The 25,250-nt window shown below is 42.3% G+C and overlaps 1 protein-coding gene across 1 annotated transcript in view; it reads right to left on the minus strand.

Moving 5' to 3' along the window:
* LOC306914694 (calcium-activated potassium channel subunit alpha-1-like) overlaps nucleotides 1-25,250 on the minus strand; it is a 136,010-nt gene that overhangs the window by 19,455 nt on the left and 91,305 nt on the right. Inside the window, 12 exon segments of the mRNA XM_079491861.1 lie at nucleotides 2,263-2,356; nucleotides 9,572-9,604; nucleotides 13,320-13,493; nucleotides 17,389-17,465; nucleotides 18,634-18,720; nucleotides 19,350-19,418; nucleotides 19,783-19,892; nucleotides 20,810-20,965; nucleotides 21,688-21,757; nucleotides 22,375-22,457; nucleotides 22,728-22,833; nucleotides 23,097-23,207. Of these exon segments, the coding sequence (XP_079347987.1) occupies nucleotides 2,263-2,356; nucleotides 9,572-9,604; nucleotides 13,320-13,493; nucleotides 17,389-17,465; nucleotides 18,634-18,720; nucleotides 19,350-19,418; nucleotides 19,783-19,892; nucleotides 20,810-20,965; nucleotides 21,688-21,757; nucleotides 22,375-22,457; nucleotides 22,728-22,833; nucleotides 23,097-23,207 (1,170 nt within the window).

Raw genomic sequence — 25,250 nt, forward strand, 5'->3', positions numbered from 1 at the left:
TTCCCCCTGGGTTCAAGTGCTCAAGTGCTTAAAGGACCATGCAAACATCAATACATGTCATTGTATATTCACAGCTTCAGGCAAATATCATACATAAACATACTGTCGACCGTTTCTCCATCAATGGCTTTATTTTAGATCACGTTATTTTAGATAGATTCCATTTTCTCCAATGTCATTAAAACGTTACTGAACTTTGCGCGCCAAGGAATCGACCGAGTCAATGTTGGCTAAACATCTTCGCATGGTTAATAAGTCATAGATTTCGAATTTATTTCATAAATCAATGTTTTCTCCAGGGATTATTTTCAGCTAGACTTTGGAAATCAATCTGCAATCTCGCACAATGCATAAAAACCCAACGATAATGTAACTCTGACAAAGGAATAGACAAATAGTGTTGGATTACCATGTCAAGTGAAATCAATGGTCCGGCTAAACATGTCAAACAACATGTCATCGATAGTTGCAGCCCTGATTGGTATGGTCTAGAGATGCATGATATAATCGGTAATGTACCGAAATCGGCCATATCGGTACCGAACCGATCTCGATATAATCCTGTTTATTTCCCACCGATATTGTTGACGCAACAATAATGTGAGCGCCAATGGCTTCGTACTCTCAGAGCAGCCAGTCAGCCTGTTAGTGGGGACAGCTCGTGCTCGACTACTTTCACCAGCTAAACAAAAATCACACCCGTGTGAACTAAGTGGTGCAGTGACGTCACACACTAACCATAGCAACCATGCTCACCCCTACGTGGCCCCACGTACAGGTACACAGGTACATACAGACAAAGCTGGTTATTGGAGTGGTTTGCACCACTCAAAAAATAAAGATTATTAATTCAGCAATGAGTTCAATATAAATACAATATATGTAATATATCGGTATCGGCCGATATGACCCTGCAAATAATCGGAGATCAGTCATAATTTCAATATCGTGCACCTCTAACTATGTTCTGCTAATTGTACTGCACACAATCCATTGAACGACGCAGATAAATAGGAGTGTCATTCGAGAATCAAGAGTGATACGTGAACAGCAGTGCATGTCCACAATGGAGAAAATATAGTAAATACATCAGTTTACCAGCAATTACAGCTAGCATCTCCATTTATACTGTGTAAAACCTTACACACGATCCATATGGCTTCACTGTGGCCCGGCTTATTCCCTTTTACACGTGCACTTAACGACGACGCTGATTATCGCCATGGTCTGTCGTAACTAGTAATGCTCCCACGACGTCGACCGACTGCACTGCGCTAACCTCGAGTCAAAATCAATAAACGCCTGTGTAATTTCAGGGGACAAGATAAAAGCAAGGTAGCATTTTGAATTCACTTTTGATGGTGACGGTACACATCATCTATGGTTCCTTTATGTGCTGTAAAGAAGAAGAACATCTCTACAAAGGATGAACAGCCTCAGGCTATCTATGCTTCTGGGGCCGTTCTGATTGGCTGCCGCAGTCATTAGTGCCAAGGCCGCTTAAGAGATACACACCGCTGTACTGTGTGGATGCAGCTGGGAGGGTGTCACTTGAAACCACGCAGTACAAGCCCTTTCCAACAACCTGATACAACCCCCGCCCCGTCACAGAGAGACAGTAGCATTAAGTGGACTGGGAAGAGAATATACAGTTTAACCACTTAAACCCTTGTTGTGCGTCCAAAGGCGAAAATAGACAATCTACAGGCGTGAGCTTGTAGGCTTCTTGGTTTTATTGGGGGAGGTTTATGAATGTTTGTTCATTTTTACGGGATGTCCGCGAATTATGACATGTCCAGAATCGGGCTGCTAGGGTTCATGTGATTAAAGGGACACTTCACCGCTGGAAGAAACTGCAGTCACTCAATGCATTCAATAGTATTTGTAGTAGATAACAGTAGCACAATTAGACATTTGCACCCTATGGCCAGAAAAGTAATGTAGTCTTGTGTGTTTGACTAGTGTTTGACTGGATTGCTTAATTCCTACAATTACTATAATGCTTTGGTGCACTCTTGCACCAAACTTTGGTGCACCTTGTGGAGAGGGCGAGGTTGCGTGGAGGTGTGACAACATGTTGTCCAGGAAGGAAGTGAGACCAATGTCTGGCACATCATCTGACATTTGAAATACTAAAATAGTAAAATATATACAGTATAAAGAGTTTCTTGCGTCTTAAACATCATTAAAATAAGATCTGGTTACAAAAGGGGTGAATGACTTCATGGCATTCAAAACCACACGTTGCACACTGTACAGTACCTCATCATTTTGGGCGAAGAGTTCGGAGAGCTTCTCATGCCTCCGTTCCGCTGCTTCTTCTTGGGCGACAGCGCAGAGTGCTGCTCCTCTTCGTCTGCAACGTGCAAACGGTATTAGTGAGAGAATCGTCCAAATGAAACGCTCTTGTCTAAAGCAGTGGTTCACAAACCCCCAAATTGATACTAATTAGCCTACGGACCCCCATTTGAAGAGATATGCCAGGGACCCCCATAAGAGAAGATTTGTACGGCTCTAGCAGTGATTCTCAACATGTCTAATTTCAAGGACCCCCAGTTTGACATGCATTAGTCTACGGACCCCCCATTTAATGGCATTTCTATCTCTGAGACCCCAATATATTTTGTAAAATCAATGTTAATTTAACTCTGAGAGTGTACAAATGGAACAAAATGGACCCATGAGGGTCCATTTGGTTCCATTTGTACACTCTCAGAGTTACAGACCCATAAGGATCAATTTGGTTCCAAACTATCATTTAGCTGGGGACCCCCTGGAACTCCCTCCCTCAAGGACCCCCGGACCCCACTTTGGGAACCACTGGTCTAAGGTATTGACAAGAGGGGGGAAAAACTAAACAACAACTGTGAATACAAACACACAAACAACCACACACAGTTAAGAGGGCGGCGAGAACCCCAAACAACCGACGAGGAATGCTGGAATGACAGACAGAGAATGGGTCAGTGAAGGTTGGGTCGTACACTACAGTATACACAAAAAAACGGACTGAAATCTATTATGCTCGGAAAACATCCTGATGGCTGTATGATGACAGCTAGATGCATTAGAGCACAGTGTGTGTGTGTGTATGAGGATGCAAACATGCTGCGGTGCCATCATCATCGACCATCATGCCAAGTAGAAACTGCCAAGCTCTAATGGGCTCTATGCACACACGCCATTTTGGAAAGAACTTGGGCCTCTTCCCTACTTCCTTCACAGGTGTTACCAATGATACTAATGAAGGCTCTGTTCCAGTCTGGTCAAACAGAGTCAGGGTGCTGCTATGGTGCATGTTGGCTCACTGGAAACACTCTGCTACGCCAGTGGGTCTCTAAAGTGTCCCTGTGTGGGTTCCAAATGACGGGTGTAACTCTGAGAGTGTACAAATGGAACCAAATGGACCCGTAATTTGGTTCCATTCGGAGTAAAGGGGTTCCTTGAAATTAAAAGGTTTTAGAAGCACTGTAAACTAAAAGGAACAGAGCATGAAGTAGGAAGACCTATTCTGTGTGCATATAGACCATTACTTGGGGCTCATGTTTTCCCACTTTCTACCCGTTATAGAAAGTAAACATGCACAGAAGCGATTCTTCTCAAACATCTTCATTTCAAGTTATCAGCATACTGTAACTCTCTGAGTTACAGACCTGTGTCGGGTCCATTTGGACCCGACACATCGGTATTGGTATCGGCCCAGAGAAATTCCATATCGATGCATCCCTATATAAATTGGTTTGCCTATGAATATCCTTGATTGTATCCTTGATCTCATTAGTATCACTTTCGTTGTTACAATCAAACACATTTCAGATCCGCTGACTATGCTAATGACTCACATGCCCATTTAATTAAGATAATAAACCACGAATATTAAAAAGAAAACACAACATCATAAATTAGGTCTCTTTGTGCCAATTCTGAACGCGTGCTGGATTGCTGCTGATCCTTCCTCATCTCGGGAGCGATGCCCTTGGCTCATGTAATTAGGTTGGTCCTAGTGCCAGTTTGATTTATGCACAGCCGAGAAGCCCCTTGGACACTGTCTTTGTCGCTACAGCACACTGCACTGAGGTCTTCATTGAAAATGATTTACAAGTTTTGCCCTTGAGTGAGAATTGTCAGGCAAATATTTTCACAACCATTATCATCATCATCCGGGTGAAGCGACGACGAACAACAAATACGCAAGTAAGATAATTCGAATTGTTTTAACACCAACTAGCTTCGCGTAGCGATACTAATATCACTGCGTAGAATAGATATTAGTCTCGTCCCTCTCAGTGTTCGATTTTTGTCTGCAATGTCCCGCCCCATATTTGCTCTGGTTGGTTATAGCCTGGTTCCAGACGGATCTGGTTGGCTCGTCACCATTTCGGCCGTGAAGTCCTCCCACCCAGACTTAATCTGCCTGGCGCAATATGCATTGCAAAGGCAGATGAAGGCTGGCTACGCGAGGCTAAATCAACCCAGCCTGCCCACACATTTCTGTGTTGCCCCTGCTATTGTACCCTACTGGCTCACCCGCCAGTGAGGAGCCCCCTGTAGGCTGTAGTAGGACATAGCGCCTCCTACTCCTCCCATTCAAACACAAGCTCGCACTGACCACCCCCAGCCCGTAGGAGGCGCTAGCGACACAACAGCAACAAACATCACCCTCCCCGCCCGGCTTCCCATCACTGGTTAGCTCACAACGTAGCGTCCGTCCGGGGACCCCCAAAGGGGTCCTTGAAGGGGTTCCAGCTAAATGATTGGTAGTTATAGGAACCAAATGGACCCGTACCATAGTAACTCAGAGAATGTGCAAATGGAACCGTTACACTTCAGTTTTCACGAATTGATGATCGAAAATGTAGCCTCTCAGACCCAAAACGTAGAATATTTTGTTGTTGTTGTTGGATACGATTTTGTCCACATATTTGGTACTGTACCATAGGAGAGATAACAGGCGAAGGTTGATCAAAATAACAATTATTCTACATTCTCAAATTTTGTAGACTTCTTGTAATTAAGTAACAATTATTTAACTCTTAAGAGTGTAAAAAGTTTTTTTTTCTTTTTTTTACAGAAGAATTAACAAACTCTCCTATTTAGCTGAGGACCACCTGGAACCCGCTCAAGGGCCCCTAGTGGTCCCCGGACCACTGGTTGAAAACCACTGATCTACGTCTACGAGATCAAAATAAATAAATAATAATATAAATACAATCACACGATGGATATTGTATACATTGTCGTCTCAGAGAAACAAACGGTACCAAATGTGGCCTAAAGCGTATCAAACTGAGGTCCTTGAAATTAAAAAAAGGTTGAGAATCACTGGGTTAGACACATTGGGCTGTAGATCTGGCCAGGTAGCCCACTTTACCCCAGCGCCACCAAACACTGTCTTTCAACTCAGGATGTTTGCTTGTTTTGTTTTGTTACACGTCACGCACCATTGCAAATAAGCCTGTACGTGGGCCGTGGAGTGGACTCCGGGTTGCGGTTTCAACATGCCGGCACAGACCGCCAACGCGGGTTTCAAACGGGGGACCCTATACCCCTCACTACAAACTGTACAAAGATACCAGAGGAGATTTTCTATAAAAAATGAATCATGTCCTCAAAGATGGCAGGTCCTCCTCTCTGGAGATGAACTATTTGCACCCTTTCAGGACTGCAAGCATGTCTGGTTGTTTACGTTGCGACACCAGTGTGGCTGACGGGGGGGGGGGGGGGGGGGGGGGGGGGATAGGGGAGGGGAGGGGAGGGGAGGGGAGGAGGGGGTCTTCCAGTGGAGAGAGGGATGCACCGCCACCAGTAACACTGGTCTTTTCACATCCTGCATGCTAGCTAGGCGGCCCTGTTCAATATTTAATGTCTCACAGCTGACAGCTGCACACACTGGGGTCATTAGTAAGGAATGCTACACATGCAACCAACTTCCAGCTTCACACAACACATGCTGGCTGTTGTGGGGGCGTTGGAGCTCACTCAGGGGCCTGTCGGTCGCACACAGCAGAGAGATGCATGGCGGCGGGGGTTGGGGGGGGTGTTTGACTGTCTTACTATGCCTGTGATCGAGTGTGGCGTTACTGCCGTGACTGGGGTGGTATCTGTACTTCATCGGCAGACTGCGTGCCCGCTGGAGTCGGGAGGCCTCGTCCGCCTTGGCCTTGGCCGCCACCGATGCCGCCCTGGCCTGCATCTGGCCCAGCTCCCCCCTGGAGCCCATGAGGCTGCGTCTGAGCGGGGGCACGGGGGGCTCGCCGCCGCCGCCACCGGAGGACAGCAGGCTCCCCTTGCGGTTGTTCACCAGCGGGACGGAGAGAGCCGCCGCGTCTCCGCCACCGCGGGGCACCGCTCTATAGATCTCGTTTGCCGAGTTGTGGTTCAGTTTGTGATGGGACTGGTTTTGGACAAGGGGTTCGTCCTTTACTGCCAGATAGGGATGGAATGAGGTCGTCAATGACTGCAGTACTGCAGTGGGTCTCAAACTTTATTTTATTTTTATTTCAAGGAGCCCCAATTTGGCATGCATATTAGGCCACGTAACCCCCGCATGACTCTTAACAGAGTACAAATGGAACAAATTTTGGACCACATTTGGTTCCATTTATATACGCTGTCAAGAGTTACAGAAATGTAAGGTTCTATCCTACCTATCAACCATTTAGGCTGGGGACCCCCCATGGGACCATCTCATGGACCTCTGGGGGTCCCCGGGCCACTACTTTAGGCTGGGGACCCCCCGTGGGACCAACTCATGGACCTCTGGGGGTCCCCGGGCCACTACTTTGGGAACCACTGCTGTACTGTACACACTTTATAAGGGATATGTCACTAATTAACTCAATCATGTGATAATGACTTTTAATGTATTTAAATAAGACTTGATAATGTTAATAAAACACACTGTGTCACTTATTGTTATTCCGAACATAGGCCTACTCCCCCCCCCCCTCTTTTGGCTGGGGTGGGGGCTAATTCTTTCTGGCACAATAATGCTAACAGTTGAATAATTAAATAACCTCATTTTTATTAAACACCACTTAACCACTTGCTATACGGCTCGAAGGAAATGTTAAGGGGTTGACGTTTACTTGGATATTCATAATAAACATGAATTAATAAGCATGCTTTCAGGTGTCTCCACCGGTAATTGTCCCACCGTAAAGACCATGCAGGGAGATGACAATGGAAGCTTACAACTTAGACTGCCATTCATTTCTATCACTGCACAGTTAAACCCTGAGTGTTACTTTAACTCGAGTGGAAAGATTGACCTGTATAGATCCACCGTTAATGAACACTCTCAAAGGTATGCCAAGTACACAACGTGCAGCATTTCTGCGGCTTTGTGTGGTTATTTGCCTCTTTCTTGATCTATTTTCCTCCATTTTTGTGGTTATGTGCAGTTATTTGCCTATTGTTTGGGGCATTTTTCAGTTCATTTTATTATTTTATTTTCTCCCTGGAGCCTAGGGTATGGCAGCTGCGTAGCTTGCCATACCCAATTACCCATGACCCCATGCACTGTAAGCAACACTGTATTTTAGAAATCATTCCACAAAAGCGGCAACCACACACTCAAATACTATGTTTTGAGTGTGTGCGGTTGCTGCTTTCATTTTGTTCACCGTGAAATAATTCAGCTCCATGTTTTGCTAACGCGGATGAGCAGTACTCACTCATACAACGACTAGCAAGAATTGCTGATCTACAAGCTTGCATGTGGCAATGCGTTGTGACCTTGTAGATTTAAATGTATTTTTTGTGTGAAGATTGTGTACAGCATACTAACAAAAACAACAGCTAGCTGAAGTGAAATAGTTGTAGCTTATTGTCGTTTGTGTAACAGACAAACCTAGTACAAATGAACCTAGTATCTAACAAACGTAGTATCTAACAAAGCTAGTATTTAACAAAACTAGCCAACAAAACCTAGTATCTAACAAAGCTAGTATCTAACAAAGCTAGTATCTAACAAAGCTAGTATCTAACAAAACTAGCCAACAGAACCTAGTATCTAACAAACCTAGTAGTATCTAACAAAGCTAGTATCTAACAAAGCCAGTATCTAACAAAGCTACTGTAAGACTGTGGAGAAAAAAAGGGGCAGAAAAAAATAAATAAAGAATGTCTATGCTCTTCTGCCTGGGAGCTAAAAGTGGAATATAGAGATGATTATTTCAACAGTCAGCTGTCTGGCAGATTAGGATCCCTGCTTCTCCAAACCTCCACTATTCATCTGGCCCGTGTCAAACACACACACAACACTACACTACACGTCTGTCTGTCTGTCTGTCTGTGGACCAGCCCCAGTGCTGGGAAGAAGTAACCCAGTACATGTATTTACTCAAGTACTTGTACTCTAATTACAATTACTAATTTTGAAAGTCTACTTTGGTACATTTACCTTGGCACTGTATATTGTGACAGCAATACTAAGCATTTCTTCTAACACTGTCTGTCCCAGAGCCTGATGTTGTAGTGACTTAGTGCATGAATGGGAAACTGCCAGGGGGCCACATGCGGCCCCCACCATCACTTAATGCAAAAATAGCAAAATATTATTCAGGATTTCAATTCAAATATAGCAAAAAATAGCTGATCTACAAAATCAAACCGTGTCACACTGTGGCACGTTTTGAGCTTGTAGATCGGCTATTTTTGCTACGACTGTAATATGTAATGTGGCCCTCTGGAGTGAGTGTGGAAATATAGTGGCCCTCTCCATTGTCAAAGCTGCCCACCCCTGACTTAGTGGATGTCTGGATGAGGGCCCTCGGCGATCTCGCTCCAAATTATGCTCCGTTGTACGGAGATCTACAAGCTCACAAGGCATCACATCTGCATCCGAGGTGCCTCGCGAGCTTTTACAGTAGATAGGCTATTTTGGAGCGAGCCACCACTGTACGTCTTGTACGAGAATGTAAAATGAGAACTTAAACGAGAAAACATATCATTATCAACACATGACTTTATGGTAAAACGCATCCAACTCCCTATGGATTTATTTCTATACATTGTGTTGCAGCAGCTCTCTAGCCGTAGCACATTCTGTGATTCTGTGATGATTCTGTCGTGTTTAGTGATGTGTGTTCCACAAAATACAACCCCACATTAAAACTCCAGTGTCACACTGGAGCAGTAGCACCATCTACTGCCCAGTTACAAAATGACACCCAGCGTCTTGTGTGTATAATAACTCAGCATCACTTTCCTGGTAAAAATCCTTAGTGTCAATTTAACGTGGCCACTGTGTACAAATGGAACCAAATGGGTTACAAATGTGTACACCCTCTAAGTTACAGACCCATATTGTTAAATGTTGTACTTATCTCTGAATTAAATGGCTCTTACTGTACGATGCTTTGCATTGTATAAATTATAATCAACAGACCTATTTGTGATGTGCAATGTCAGGAGGAGGGATTGTTAAATTAACAGAGCCACGAGGGAGCAAACGTGAAAATATGGAGGGTTCAAAAACAGTGTCAAATGGATGGATGATAGGCAGAATCACAGGTGGAAAGACTTGGAAACAAACAAAGGACAAACAAAATTGTAAAGAAAAACTTACTTGCTTTGATATATCCGTTATAGCTATTTTTAGCTGAGAGGGGAAAACAAAAAGCAAACGTAAATGAGAGGTTACAGGCAGGAACAGGTTGCAAATTATAAATGACAAACTGGAAAACTGAAGGTTGGAATGGTTACAAGATTCCTATTTAAGGCACTTGAAGTGAAAACAATAGACAAAGCGATGGGAAACAAAAATCAAAAAGTCAGTTTAACTGGTGGCAGTAAAATGTAGACACACACATCCACTTGATGAATATTAACCTTCAGATCCAAGACGACAACAACAAAGCAGATCTTAATTATTATTATTTTCTCTCTTTATTACACTTATCTAAAAGCAATATTTAATGTAATCACGAGACGAGAGTGCAGTGCTGCCACAATGTTGTAGTGTGATGAAATAAACTGTGGTCTTCATGTCCCAAATCTGAGAAAAGGCCTCAGCTAGCCTATACTGTACAGTTGGGTGCCACCGATATTGTCCCTTATCATTTGACCCATTTAGGCCTGACCTCAACATTTTAAAAAATCCTTCTAAATCCTCCAGTTTTCTGAAATAAATATTTTCACGATTTTTCAAAAATAGCAGACCTACAAGCTCGTAGCGCGCCACTCGGTGGCGCGCTATGAGCTTGTAGATCTGCTATTTTTCAATAGCTAAATTATAACAATGTTTAAAACACCAAAATGGGTTAACTGTCCTTTTGCGCAGATCACGCAAACCTCAGCAAAAAGAAAAGGACAATATCGATGGCCTCCAACTGTATACTGTACATCATCTGGGGCTAGTGCTCTAGATATTCTAATGCCTGATTAGTGTACTTAGTTGAACACAGCAGATCTACAAGCTCACAGCGAATGGGCAGGGCTCCCTGTGAGTCAGCTTTTGCACCCGAGCACTTAAGACTTTATTAGTACAGTGTCTTATATTCCAACAAAGTTGGAACCAGATTTTAGTGTATTCATTTTGTGTCTCATTGGTGGGCTGTGGACAGTACAGAGACCTGGCAAATGCCTATATTATCCAAGCTAATAGAAACTATTGTCTTACTGGAAAGTCAGCATGCCGAAATAGAAGCCATTGCTCTTAAAAAAAAAATAACAATAAAATGTTGAACAGAAATGGTTCCACATTATAATGAGCAGCATTAGTGCGGTTAAATTACACGAAGATGGGGTTGAAAATGGGCGAAGTGGCCCTTTAAGGCAGGACAGTGACAGTCCATGTTCAATGGGGGGGGGGGGGACTTAGAGGGGGGGGACCGTGGCGGCCGTGGCATCTGTCGCCTGTGATTGGTGGGTGTGAGCCAGAGTCGCACGACTAACAGGCTAGCATCTGTCCTGCAACCAAAGAGGAAGAGAGAAGGGGCATGGGGTGGGGTGGGGGGGAAGAGAGAAGGGGCATGGGGTGGTGTGGTGGGGGGCTATATTGCCTGGTGGTTAGGAACTGTCAGGCCGAGTTTCATGACAACCGGTAGCACTCCGAAAAATGAAAATGCAAACATAACTTCCATGTCAGGCCACATAAGGCCTCGCTCTGTGCACGTCGCGCTCCGTGTCGACAGCAAACCGCGGAGCTCTCCTCTAGCCTGTGGCTACTGGCTAGCCGGGGCATCCCTGTAAGCTAATAACCCCGCGGGAGACATGTTCCGGGCTCGGATACATATAGCCCTGAAACTGCATTCTACTGCTGAATTATGCAGAATTGTTTTGGGTCAGGAGGCATGTAGGCTAAAAATACACGACAGCCTACAGTGTATTGTAGCTAATTGTGAGGAGCACTTTGAGGGAAAAAATTTAATAAAACAAGCATGATTTTCATGCCCAGACTCAGATATATTTAATGTCTCTATTGCATATATGCCTCTGGCTTTAAAGGGGAATACTGCAATATTGAGTTAAATGTATGGGCTCTGCTACACACAACAAACTGAACCGAATACTGAATAATAATAATAATAATATTATTATCATCATCATTATAATTATTATAAAAATATATTTTTTTATGTACAGTACCATCAGGGTGTAAAATATAGTAGGCCTAACTATTGGCCAGCATATTTTGAAATGTTATTTAGTCACAGACATTACGTGTAGCCTAATTATTTTCACCTGTCATAATCCCATTCAAAACGGGGAAACAAGCTGGGAATGAACAGCTGTCTCTTTTTTAGTTTTAACAGGCAGGAAACAGCTGCCTGTAAGTCTTTGAAAAGGTTTCGATTGTTGAAGAGGTCATTGGAAGTATAGCCTTCGTATGTGAATGAGGAGCGAATCACTGTAAGGCCCATGCACTCCAGAATGTCATGTGACCAAGAACATTAACGCGTTTGTTTGCTGCGTTTATACCAGCTCAGTGGCCTTGTGGTTAGAGTGTCCCCCCTGAGACTGGGATGTTGGGGTTCGATCCCCAGCCGGGTCATACCAAAGACTGTGAAAAATGGGACCCAATGCCTCCCTGCTTGGCACTCAGCATCAAGGGTTAGATCGAAGTAAGTCCCTGCGACATACCAGTGTCATGTCCAGGGGTTGTACTTGTAACATCAAGCTGCCTCACGCTATAGAAACAGGAGATAGGCTTCCTGCCCTATGGGCCTCATGGCTGTTGTGATCACACGGGCAGATGCAAAGATGCAGTCTACTATTCATTGTCAATGGAAGCCAGTGACATGACGATGCAAAGACGCAATGATGCATGCAGCTGCTCCAAATCAACTCACAGCACGTCTTTGTGTCTGCCCATGTGAACGCACCAATAGGCTCCTGCCCCTATGGGCCTTGGCTCTGCAAGGTTTACTTGCCTTGCTGTGTTCACAGCAAAACAGCAGTCTTGCCCACTGTATTTATATCGGCCACATGGCGTCGTCTCACTTCATTAATGTTTGTTTTACTGCTACCCTAAAAAAAACATCCATAGACTTCGCTGCCATTTGATTCACGCCATAAGTGCTCTAAAAAATATTAAAAAGACTTAGCTGCCACATGACGTAATTTTCAAAAGCCATGCATTGGAGGGGCTAGCGACACTCAAAAATAGGAATCAGGTTGACCTTATAAGGCATGCCAGGTGGCAAGCAGATGTTTGCCCATGGAATGCATCATGGGAAATGTAGGAACCTAGAGCAAGGCCAAAACGGACGGAAACAGTAATTTCCACTGTCGATATTATTGTTGTTTCTATTGACATCGATAACCACCAACAATTACCTGAGTACGTGATAGGCTGTTTAAATTGTTTTGTCACCATTCTAGTATTAACATTGGTGTTCAAACTGTCCATATGTCCAATGAATCACATTATTCAATGATTAACCACTTGAAGCTGTACAGGTAGGTTGATTCGAGTGTGATATGACAGCAAACATGAATATTAGAGCATGCTTCACGACAACACCTTCAGCAGTCATCCGCAAAACAGTGACAGTGGTAGCTATAACGACACAGCTAAAACACCCAAGTAAAGCCACACACCGAGACCCATGACAGCGACACTACTAGTGCTACAGTACACCCAAGACAGCACATGATCTGTAGAAAACACTGTGCTATAGCCTAATTTATGCTCCATCGTACCGACGGTGCCGGCGCGCCAAAAATAGCCGCTCTGGTACAGAACTGTGGACCGGGCTATTTTCGGCGCACGATGCCGTCGCACGACAAAGTGTAATAAATCAGGGCACACTGTCGTGTACACACATACAACGAAACGAGGAACAGCATATATGTCAACGGTGACAACTTACAGGCACGTAATGTGGCCGAGTAATCATTAACAGAGACAGGAGAGAGTGGAATGCCGCGTTGAGGGGTGTCCACTTTACAATGCACATTAACCGGCATGCAAGAGCAGTCGCGCTCCGAACTGCCGCAATCAAAACAACATGCCAGCTTCATTCTCTTGTAGGTGGACTTCCTGGCTACACAGTCCATGATGGGTTCATATGAGAGGAAGAGGGAAAAGCAGGTTAAGGCTCACGGTATGCACCTGGTAGAGGAGGAGGGGAGGGGAAGAGGAGGGGGGGGGGGGGGGGGTGCAGGCAAAAAATAGGGGACAAAGGAGTGGTACTTCTTTGATATATGGGGGGAAAGATTGTAACTTTGTACTGTCTTGAGTCAGTGCATAGTGAAATCAGATTTAGGTCACATGAATTCATTCACATGGGATCGGAAGAAGAAAAGCATGCACATTCAGCGTACTCGTACGGGAGTTATCGTTAGACGGGACGAGCTGCTGGCTGGCTTCGTTAGTGGGAGCAGGTGATGGAAATGCCATTAGGTCAGAGGGCCACGTTAGTTGGAGGGAAAAAATGTGACATGAGTGAATATATAGGAAGTGCATGGGAGCCACTCAAGGACATTCCCCTTAGCAGAACAAGAAGAAGCAGCCTGCAGGGACCTTATTCCACTGGCTTCTGTTCACGTGCCTTTCAGTTCTGTACTGTACACACAATGTGCTGCGGGGCCATCGCTTGGGCATTTGGCATCACCTACTCTTGAATATTTTTACGCCGTGGCTCTGAAAGAGACCATCTGTCTATAGACCTGTCACAATTATTACATAATTGCCTAATTGCAATAATTTAAATAATGGCAATTATTTTTGCATAATCGCCAATCGTTTCCAAAAGTTTTCAAAAATAGTAGAAATAGTCACGAAGTAGATCAAGAAAAAAAAAAGAAAATTATGAATGTGTCAGTAATTTCTATGTATCTTAAAGTCATATCTGCCCTGTGCAATTTGTGATTACAAAGCCTCCAAGGCGAACAGAAATACAAATTGTAACGTTCCAATGTTCAATGAAAAACAAAAACACCATTAAATCATAAATCGTAATAATTTGTGTGACAATTTATCGTCACCTTAAATTTGTAATCGTGACAGGCCTATAGTATCTGTCTATAAGTGGGTCTGTCTGTCTGTCTGTCTGTAGCTACTATTGCAAACCGCTGGATCGATCGATCAGTGCCAAATCACTTTAAGCCACTGATACCGCCACTATACTTTTAGAAATATTTAAGGAAGTCGATGGCGGTCTGATCGAGCTGAAATCTTGTACAAATTGGCTGTCATACATCTTATGAATTATTTTATAGATGACTGACATTACAGGTTGGCCGAGATGCACTTTTTTTTGGGTCTAAGAATTGGAATTGAACAGGACAGAGGCTTCTAACAAGGATGTGGAAATAAATGTCACAGTGGCTCACATAAAACTGTGTCGAGGGGGAAAAAACTAAACTAAATAAACTCACATTAGAACTAAACATGTACTGGAGGTTATGATAATATCATCGGAAGAGTTGGCATTGTTCAATCATATTGAATAACTACAATAAATACAAAGCAAGATGTTGTGGACGATTTTAAATAATCATTTTAAACGCAGCACTTAGTAGTATTAGACCATTTGGGGTTATATGGTTATATGTTAGATGTTTCTTTCAAAAAAAGTACAAAATGAAATAGATATAGGCCTATATTAATTTTGTGCCAATTTCTCATCCTCTTTTCACAGTAATGTTGTGTTCGAAACTGTACTGTATTCATTGGACTGGGAGGACACCTGGTGGTCAGCTGCAGTATAACAAATCCAAGCACTGATGTGTAATACAGTAGTGTTAAAGCTAGTAAGTGTAGATGTGATACCATTTAACAGTGGTGGACACCAATTAAGTCCATTTACTTGAGTACTGTACTTAAAGCTAATTTTAGTATCTGTGCTTTACTTGACTATATTATTTCTTTCTTTTTGTTGGATACTTTGATTCCACTACACATTTCAATTATATATATCAGCTCTACAAGCTCACAATGCATCGCTACACGTTGTGAGCTTGTAGAACTGCTATTTTTACTATTTTGACATTCAATTTAGTTGGGGAAGATTTTAAGACTTCATCATTTCCAAAACCATGTCCTGTACTCTTGAACACGGAGAAACTCTCATTGTAGTTGAGTAATGCGATGTGAGAGTGTGGTCTAGCCAACATCAACTACATTGCTGCGCTGACCTCCACACTCTCCCCTATCTAACATCAGGGTCTTGACCTCTACAGTGCCCTGCCATGCAGCCTCATCCTTATGTCCCTGGCCTTGTCTGTGACCTGTGTTAGGTTCCCGTAGCAGGAATATTGAGTAATATTGTACCAGGAGTATCATTTCTATATTTTGACTCAATACTGGTGTTGATTACGTTGTCCACCATTTTTTAAGACGGCAGGAAGTGTCTTGTTTGTTTTTGTTTTTTTGTTTTTTAATTTCATTTTAATTTCAGGTTAATTTGTTAACTGCAGGTAGCCTACAAATTATTGTCACGCTCAACAACTTTGTATCCTTTTGTCGCCTTCTGCCTCTTTCAATTGTTGTTTTGATTATTGTCGTTATTGTCGTTGATGTTGTAGTGTTTAGGCATGTCTCAATTATTACATGATTGCCTTATAGCAATTATTTGAGATAATTGAGAAAATTTCAAACATTTTTCAAAAATATTTCAAAAAAAGTATTAAACATGGGACGATTTTGGCCATAATACATTATATATTGTGAGTGTTAGTATCAGTCATTGTCAGTCATTTTGTACATATACAAGTCATTTGTCCTATCTGCCCTGTGCAGACGCCTAAAAGAAATTATTTAATATGTTCCACTGTTCAATGCCAAACACACAATTTCAACCGTTAATCGCAGTTGATTGCAGAACAGTTACGGTTGTGGAGTAAAACGTCCCGACACGGCGACAGCCCTATGTAGTGTTTGTATGAGGTGGTGAGTGTTTGCCTTCATCCCAGAGCAACGTGCACATCATCATACAGTACTGTGGCAGGCAGCGTCAGTCAGTGTTACAGTACATGCGACACGTACAATACAGTCAAACACGCGCTGGCTTTGTATCAGGGGCATGTACAGTAGCAAGCTGTGTTTTGGCATAACAATGAATCCACGTTACTCACAATAAATCACTATAGAGTGAGAGTTTAAGAGAAACATAAAATGTGTGTAGTTCCAAGCAGCAGGAAAGAAATACATGAAATGTTAGGGTTAAGCAGTCTAGTTCTCTTGGCAACTCCTTTTGAAAGGAAAGGCTGATACATTATGGTTTTAAAGTGCATTCAACAAGGGGAAGAGTTCAGGTACTGTACTTTGCAGGATACAAAGTTTCTCTCTATGCATTTTAGTGTTACGACAGTTCAGTTCACAGTTCAACAGCAGGAGACAGCCAACTATTAGAAAACTAACCTACTATTCTAGCTTTATTACAAGCAATAAACAATAATAATGTTAGATTTGTTCACAAATGATGCAAAGAAAAATATGGTATACTTTAAAAAAAAATAAGTTGGGGGGCAAATATTTACTATTATTCCTCATACCCACCTCTCGGTGTATGGTATGCTCACAGCGAAAAGATTATACACTTTTAAGCTGGATTAATTTTCCTCTATAATGCTCAGAATTCCAATCAGGAAGGGATATTTACTTACATGTTAAAACATGCAACAATGACCCCGTTTGTGGTCATGTACAGAGAAATCCAATGACCTCACTCTTGGTGCCCAGGTCACAAGGTTTCATAAACGTGAATTATTAATGCAGGTACTAAGTGGTTTAGACAGGTGGTTAAGTAGGTCACGTTAAGACAATGTCACCCCTGCTTGCTATGCTAATGACGCTCCCTTCCGTCGATGGCTGTTCGGCATCCAGGTAAAACAAGACTTGATGTGTTTAAGCATCAATATGTTATAAAGACTAACAGCCCTTCGGAAAGACATCATGTTTTTGACAGACTGTACAGTAAAATCTGAGGCACTTACATTTCTTGCAGCCACATTTCTTTATTCTTTTGGGGTCTGTAATGTCGTCGTGGCAGGCCTTACAGTAAAATAATGCCCTTTGAAAAAGAAAAAGAGCAACATGTAAGCCAAATCAGATTTTAAAGGTTCATGTAAAGTAATATTCTTTTGTTAAAATAAGTGTTAAATAGCTCTATTGTGATAGTAATCATTTCCATAGAATGTTTGTTCGGTAAACAGGGGTCGCCTAGTCTCTTTGGTAATTCAGAACATTCTCAGGTCAGGATACCCACTGGACAGGGAGGAGTTTCACCAAGAGGATGACATAATTAAGTCACTTTCACACATGCACTGTATTATGGAAGTTTGGCTCATTTGCATGAATTTTAGGCCTACTATAATGGTAGGAAAGATGTTCTGTTTGTGTTCTGCATGGGTGCGTCAATGGGACCCGCCTGAATATGGATTTTCCGTTTAGGGTTAGCTGGAGAGAGACAGGGACTGAACAAATATATCACTACCTTCCCTTTAACGGAATTTGAGTTTACAGTAGGTAGCCAACATAAAATAAAACATTTACATGCATACAGTATGTAAATGCATAAACACTACAACTGAGGTGTGGCAGTGGCTCAGGGATAGAGTCGCCGGTAGAGCAACCGGAGTTCGATCCCGGGCTCCCCCAGAGTTAGTGTCGAAGTGTCCTTGAGCAGCAAGACTGCTGCAAGTGCCTTGCATGGTTTCCTCTACCATCGGTGTATGAATGTGTGCGTTAGTGTGTAAATGGGTGAATGTAATAATGCACATCTATGTAAAGCGCTATATAGAAATGTCTTTCTTACAACTACCGGTAATAAAAATATAGCAATGGGTACATGAGTGATGTTGAGATGTTTTTTATGGAATTGCTACTTTTACTTAAGCAAACAATGTTACTTAGTGCTTCTTCCAGCACTGATAATGATTGACGTCTCTGCTGACTGAAGCATTGTTGACATGTCATATGAACAGCTGCACAGTTCATAAGAAAGCATCACAACATGTTGGCTAAACAATTTCAAATGCTTTTGTTGGTCTCGTTGTTGTTATTCAGGCATGCATTCAGGCTTTCAATAGGGTCTGGGATTTAATAGCACAAAGCTGAAATTCACTCAAGGTTGATTATTACGTCCTTTGTGCATTTTAGAATTTCGGAACATGTCAGGCTGTCTTGTGAATTATTAAAAAACAATAAGAAGTAATATTATTGTAATATCAATCATGTACCTCTTCACTTCTTTGGCATCACTGGCAATGAAGAAGCCCAAAGTTCCTTCTTGCATTTTCACATGGTTCCCAGGATTTATGAGGGTGCTGCAAGAACAAACACGCAGGTTATTACAATGTCCCTGCGACATACTAGCGTCATGTCCAGGGGGTGTACTTGTACATCATGTCTTGGAGATGTACTGTACATCATCTCTAGGGGGTGTACTCGTACAGCGTGACTGACAGACGCTATAGGCCAAGTGTCTTCCAGAACATAATTTCTACAATTAGTATTCTAGCATTATTCTGTTATTCTATTGTTATTCACGGAGGATGCTCAAACGGATGAAAAAACAGATGAGTACAATCTAATAGCTTCCTTGGAGATGCTGATGATTAGGTCCAAAAATCGTGTCTCTGGTTGACAATAGAATCCAGTCTAGATGATTATACCCTGATTCTGTGTACCGTAGCTACTGTATTACGGTAAAGAAATAGAAACAGTAAAGAAGTCATGATCTGCACTGACTTCAAGACAATTTTTTGGGGGTTCCTTTTTCATTTTCAACCCAATTTAGTAATTATTCCCTGCGTGCTTGTACTGTACACTACAGTATATAGGACCTACTATAATGGTAGGAAAGATGGAGGCAAAGGTACTTAATTGTGCCACTGCACCTGGATGCCCTCAGTGCCCCCACACACTCTTACTGTAAAAACAACGTACGCCTTACCTGCTTTCCCTTATATCAGACTTGTATTCAATAGCTATCAGTAGTAGCTTTAGCTTCACATAGCAGAGTCTGCAAAGGAGCATAATATGACAGATCATACATTAGGTGTGCAAAAATACGATATTTAACAATATTTTACGAAACATCTCAAATATATTTTTAATAAACCCTTTTAATAGTGCCCTATCAATATAAAGGTTTTAGATGTGTATAGCTAACCACGCTGCATGCACAAATAATTTATTCAACAGATGCTATGCACATACACGTATGCTACACAAATGTAACCATCATACATTTCATGTAATCATGTGGTGATGAAAAAACAAACAAATCTGCAATTACAGAATATTAAGCGTGTAAGGAACATTCCAGCCAATGCAATGGTAACTCATGGTAACAGAGCTCTATAGTACTTGTCAGTTGTACTTACTCACAAATGACGGGGAACGACAACCCCACGAAGGCACTAGAAAGGTACTCGGTGTACATTTCATTGGATACTCCCTCCAGGTAGTACTTCTGCCATGTGTCCTCCTCAATCTACAGCAGAAGGAATAGAAATGCACACCTCAATCTACAGTAGAAGGAATTGAAATGCACACAAGCTATAGCACTGTAAAATCCACCGTGTCCATTTAACTCAGAGAGTGCCCAAATGGAACCAACATGGACCTGTAAAGGGGCCATTTGGTTCCATTTGGACCCGGACCTGCACTTTGAGAAACTAGAAGCACTAGAAAGAGAGGTTCTCATACTTGATGTGGTTCCTAGGGGGGGGGGGGGGGGGGGGGGGGTCTGGGTCTGTATCTCTGAGAGTGTACAAATGGAACCAAATGTATACCTTACGTATTATTTGGTTAAAAAAAATTACACTCTCAATTATGGGGGTCCTTGAAAAGAGGGGGGGAATAGACGTACACACAAAGCTACATGTTGGAGCAGTTAGCAGTTCAAGGCTTCATCATGGGGTGTGTAATTGATAGAAAACAAGACCTGTGCCCGTCAGCCACCTGGGAACGATGCAAGTTGGGAACCTACTAGTATGCAATACCCGTTGTCATAGCACCCGTTTTAACCATCTGTCTGTGTCCCTTTTGTGCCCATACTGTATACATGGAGATCTCTGATATCTCTGTTTGCCTGTGTCTGAAGAGTGAAAACTGACTGTGAAAAGTAAGTGGACTGGTCAAGTAATCAAATGACAGGTTGCCATGGCAATCAATAGGCAGAGGCTGGGAATTCTACAGGTGAGCAGCCTTTTGTGGCGGTTCTGGACAACCGTGAATCTGATTCTGACAGACTCAAGGCCGGGCACTTAGTGGACTCCCTGTGGTGGTGTGGAACGCGTGTGCCAAATTTGAAGTAGTCAGTGGGGCGAAAGGTTCCCCACACAGTCATTTTGGGGGTGCACTACTAATGTAAAAGTGTGTGGCGGGACGGGATGAGCGGCGGGGCACCTTGATGAAGGAGCGCATGGAGAAGAGGTTGGCAAGCATGGTGGAGAGGCCCTGGGCCAGGCAGCTCTGGGCGATGAAGCCCAGCTTCAGCTCAGCAAGGCAAATGGCATCGTCCCCCTCCTTCCACGTCCAGCTTGGAATGTTCAAAAGGTGGGCCTGAGAGAGAGAGACAGAGAGAGAGAGAGAGAGAGAGATATGATGACTAAAACTAAGACTAAATGTATGCCAATTTCATCAATAAATAAAAACTAGACTAAAATGTTAGGGAGGGACTAGTGGAGAAGATCTCCCTAAAATACATTTTATGTTTCTGCTCAGGTGACACTACATTGCAACCATTGTACCAGATTTGACTGAGAGCCTGCCATCGCGCAAACTCCAGCTTTTCACCAGAGGAGAAAAACTTTTTTTTTTAAATGAGTTAATAGCACAGGCAGACTCTTCACATACTAGAGCATGTCTGAAATAAGTGTCAGAGCTGAAATCGACATGTAAATATGAAATAAATGCTCAAACATGTAGCTAGGTGTAATGTTAGAGTCCACAGAAGTGAACCTTTCAAGCCTGTTTTCTCAACTCGATGTTTCTCTGCAAGACATTACTCTATAAGCCATATAAAAAAAAGAAAATTCAAAAAAATCCAATGGCAGTCAGTCAAATTTAGTCAAATTTCACTCCACTTCTTATTTGTAATGTTACATTTTTCAAAAGGTGGGTAGTCATTCATCCATAGCATCGTGCTAGCTATGGTTTTCTCTTGCAGGTTTCTAAGCAAAATGATGGAAGTCAAGTCAAGTTTCTATTTCTAAACTACTGATTAGAATGGGCCTCAGGTCTTAACGGGATACAGAGACTATACGTGTATATGTTTTACATACCTTGTTGTGATACTGTAACATCTGGGTGATTATTCTGATCTTCGGATGGTAGTTCTTGATTGATATTACTCTAATGTGAGAAATTAAAATAAAATGGGAACACTTCATTAACTGTTCATACAGATATAATATTATAAGTAGTATTTTACTTCATTACATGGCTTGGTTGAATGCTTGATTCTGATTGGTCAATCACATAATTCAGTGTGTTATTTCTTGATAACAGACCGCTCCGCTCTATAACAGACCGATGCCTAATCAAACCCTCTGAGCACCTGCTGTGCCCCGCTTGATTTTGATTATGCAACTAATTGTGATTACCTAAAATAATTGCGATTAGGCGATTATGTAATAATTCCCGCTGGCCTAGGTAGGGACTAGGGATACACAGAGATAGCAAGGGTGTACCTGATCTGTAAAGTGAGCGTAAAGTGACTAGCACAACTGTGGCCACAGTTTAAACAATAATCTATCTGCTCATGTGACTCTACATTGCAACCATGTAATGTTTTTCACATTTTTCAAAAGGTGGGTTGTCATTCATGCATAGCATCAAGATAGCTACTTTTCTCTTGCAGTTTTCTAAGCAAAAATGATGTACAGTAGTCAGGTGAAGGGGTTAAAAAAAAATCAGGGAAAGTGGGCACTGAAGCCCACCCCAAAAAGGTCTCAGAACCACTGTTGTACCTCATGATATTGGACGCGTCTTCAGCATCTGGGTCTGCGCAGTATTTATTGGCTAGGATCAGACAGGCGTCTGCGTTCTCAATCTGAAAACAGGAACAGATTGCACGGTGAGAACAGAGGACACAGACGGAGAACAGTCGATCTACAAGATTACACCGCGCCTCACACTGGGACGCATTGTGATCTTGTAGATTGGCCGTTTGTGGTGCGTGCCACCCGCACGCAACTGACCGAAACACTGCCTTAACAGCATAACAGCAGCACGGCACAGATTATAGGGACATAATCAAAACAATAGGACGGTGAGGGAGATTACAGATTACAACCCCATGCACCCATCTGTCATCTGTTACCTTGACTCTGGCCAGATCGTGTGGATTGAGGACAGACCCCTGGTAGAACTCAACCTGGGTGAAGTGACGCTTGAACAAGGCTTCCAGCTCAAGATTAGGGGAAATACTATGGAAATAAGAGGAACACGCATCTTCCTTAAATGGGCAGTTCAACCCACAATAAAAAAGTAAAACGATTAAAAGTAAAGTTATAATATAGCTGCATGTACAGTTGTACACAGAATTTGTACACCCCGCAGAATAGGGATGCCAGGGTTCAAGTGGTTACACGTATCGTTGTTGAATCAATTTTAATCTACTCCTCAGAGGGTGTGGGAGTAACAAACAAACAGACAGACAGACAGATACATAAAAATAGCATTTACTTACTTATGGAGAAAAACTATTTCTACATTGACATCATCCCTGTCCTTGTGGAGGAAGTCTTTTAGAAAGTTGGACACACTCTCCAGTGTAATATGACCACAGACCACGATGTGCCTGCAAAATCAGGGGCAGAACAATAATCACACCCTGGAACAAAACAATGATATGCTGCCTTTTCAACTTCGACATATTTATTCTGCATTCTGAAAAGTTGCACGTGAGATGGGCCTGGGTATAATGAGAAATGAAACGTCACCAGACAGTGTTAAACTGAAGGAGGGATAATGTGATTTTGAACCGTAATTTGTGGAACTATAAATGTATGTAGAAATAATGCAAACAATGGGTGAGGGGAGAAAACCTTTGACATGTTGTTGTTGTACAGTACGTCAGACTTTGCAATAATGCTGTCCTATGCACTCTAGGGACTGAATGATGAGACACAGGGTTCAATTTGTAAGACGGGGGACATTTTCGTAACCTTACATACTTGTTCGGATGACAAATATCGAAAATTAGCCAATCAACGCTGGAACCAAAACATTATGGTATTAAAATAATGTAAATATTTAACTTTTATTTTATTTTATTTGTTATATTTGCCTGTTCTGGTTAGCATACCTACTAGTATTTACAAAAGTAAATACATATGAGGGGTAGAGGTTCTTTGGGAATCAGAAGGTCCCGGTCTACTGCATGTATGTGTCCCTGAGCAACGCACTTAACCCCTAATTGCTCCCTGAGCGCTGTGTTAATGGCACCCTCAGCTCGTTAGCTAGTTAGGATGGGTAAATACAGAGGGCACATTTCACCTGAGAACACCTGAGAGTGCATGGGGACCATATTATTATTATTATGTATTTCATTCAGCCCGACCAGAAGCAGGTATACATCTCGTCTCTGTCAGGGTGGAAACCTCTTCATGTCCAAAACTGAAACTTTTCAGGGTTTTTTTTAAAATAAATAAATAAAAACAAACAGCATGTTTTGTAGCAGATCATGGAAACGATGCCTTTGTGTGACGCTGTGTTGTGTTCAAGTAGAGCGTTAATTTGCGAAAGAGGACACCATGGATTTCCATGTCAAGATTATAAACGATAAGAGTTTACGTAAATAGATTACGAAAATGTCCACTGGGTCCATCTGTACTGCATCAGAAGTTAGTTCCTCCACACTGCATAACGGTGATGAAACACCATACTGTACGTACTGTACGTATTCATTTTTGTATCATTTGTTCATTACGGATATTTACGTCCTTTCCTATCCAGCAGCTTATTTATAGTGTAGTCTTCATTTAGGCCAGTGGTTTTCAACTAGTGGTCCGGGGACCACCAGTGGTCCTTCAGGGGGTTCCAGGTGGTCCGCAGCTAAATGACTGAGAATTTGTAACCAATGGACCCTTCTTAGATCTTTAACTCTTGAGGGTCCATCTGGTTTCATTTTACGCTCTCAATAGTTAAATTATTGTTAGACATCTGCATTACTTAATTTGCAAGAAGTGTACACAATTAGAGAATGTAAAACAAATAAGTTATTTTGATCGTTTGCCTTTTGTCTCTCCTATTACGGTACCAACATCAATGCAGCATGGAATTGTGCAATACAGCATGGTTTTGGGTCTGAGAGGCTACATCTCGTGGTGGTCGGTGGGTCAAATGTCCAATAAACAATGGATCTTGATATGAAAAAGGTTGAAAACCACTGATTTCGGCCCCAGGTATCATGACATAGAACAAAGAAGACCTGAACATCATCCATCCATTGTGGAGGAAACCAGTGTTCAGGTGTGGAACATTCCATCCCCATATCAATAGGTCCAATTGTATCGTTACCTTAACATTTCTCTTTAACCCATTTCGGCCTGACGTCGAAATAAAAAAAATGTTCGCTCTGAAAAAATATACCTATTCAAAGATTTGTCCCGCATTTTTACGATTTTTCAAAAATAGCTAAAGTATAACAGAATGCTTGAAACACCAAAAGGGGTTCCCGGCTTCCCGCCCAAAATGGGTTAACATTTCTCTTAAAGCCTTTGCAAAGACAACTAGAATTTACTAGGGCCATAGTTGAATCTACAGTATAGCGTAGACAGTAAGCTTCTATATTTTCTTTTTTTTCCACAGTGGTGATAATAATGACAGCGCAGCACATCCA

The sequence above is a fragment of the Electrona antarctica genome (assembly GCF_951216825.1).
Source record: "Electrona antarctica genome assembly, chromosome: 22".
Lineage (NCBI taxonomy): Eukaryota > Metazoa > Chordata > Actinopteri > Myctophiformes > Myctophidae > Electrona > Electrona antarctica.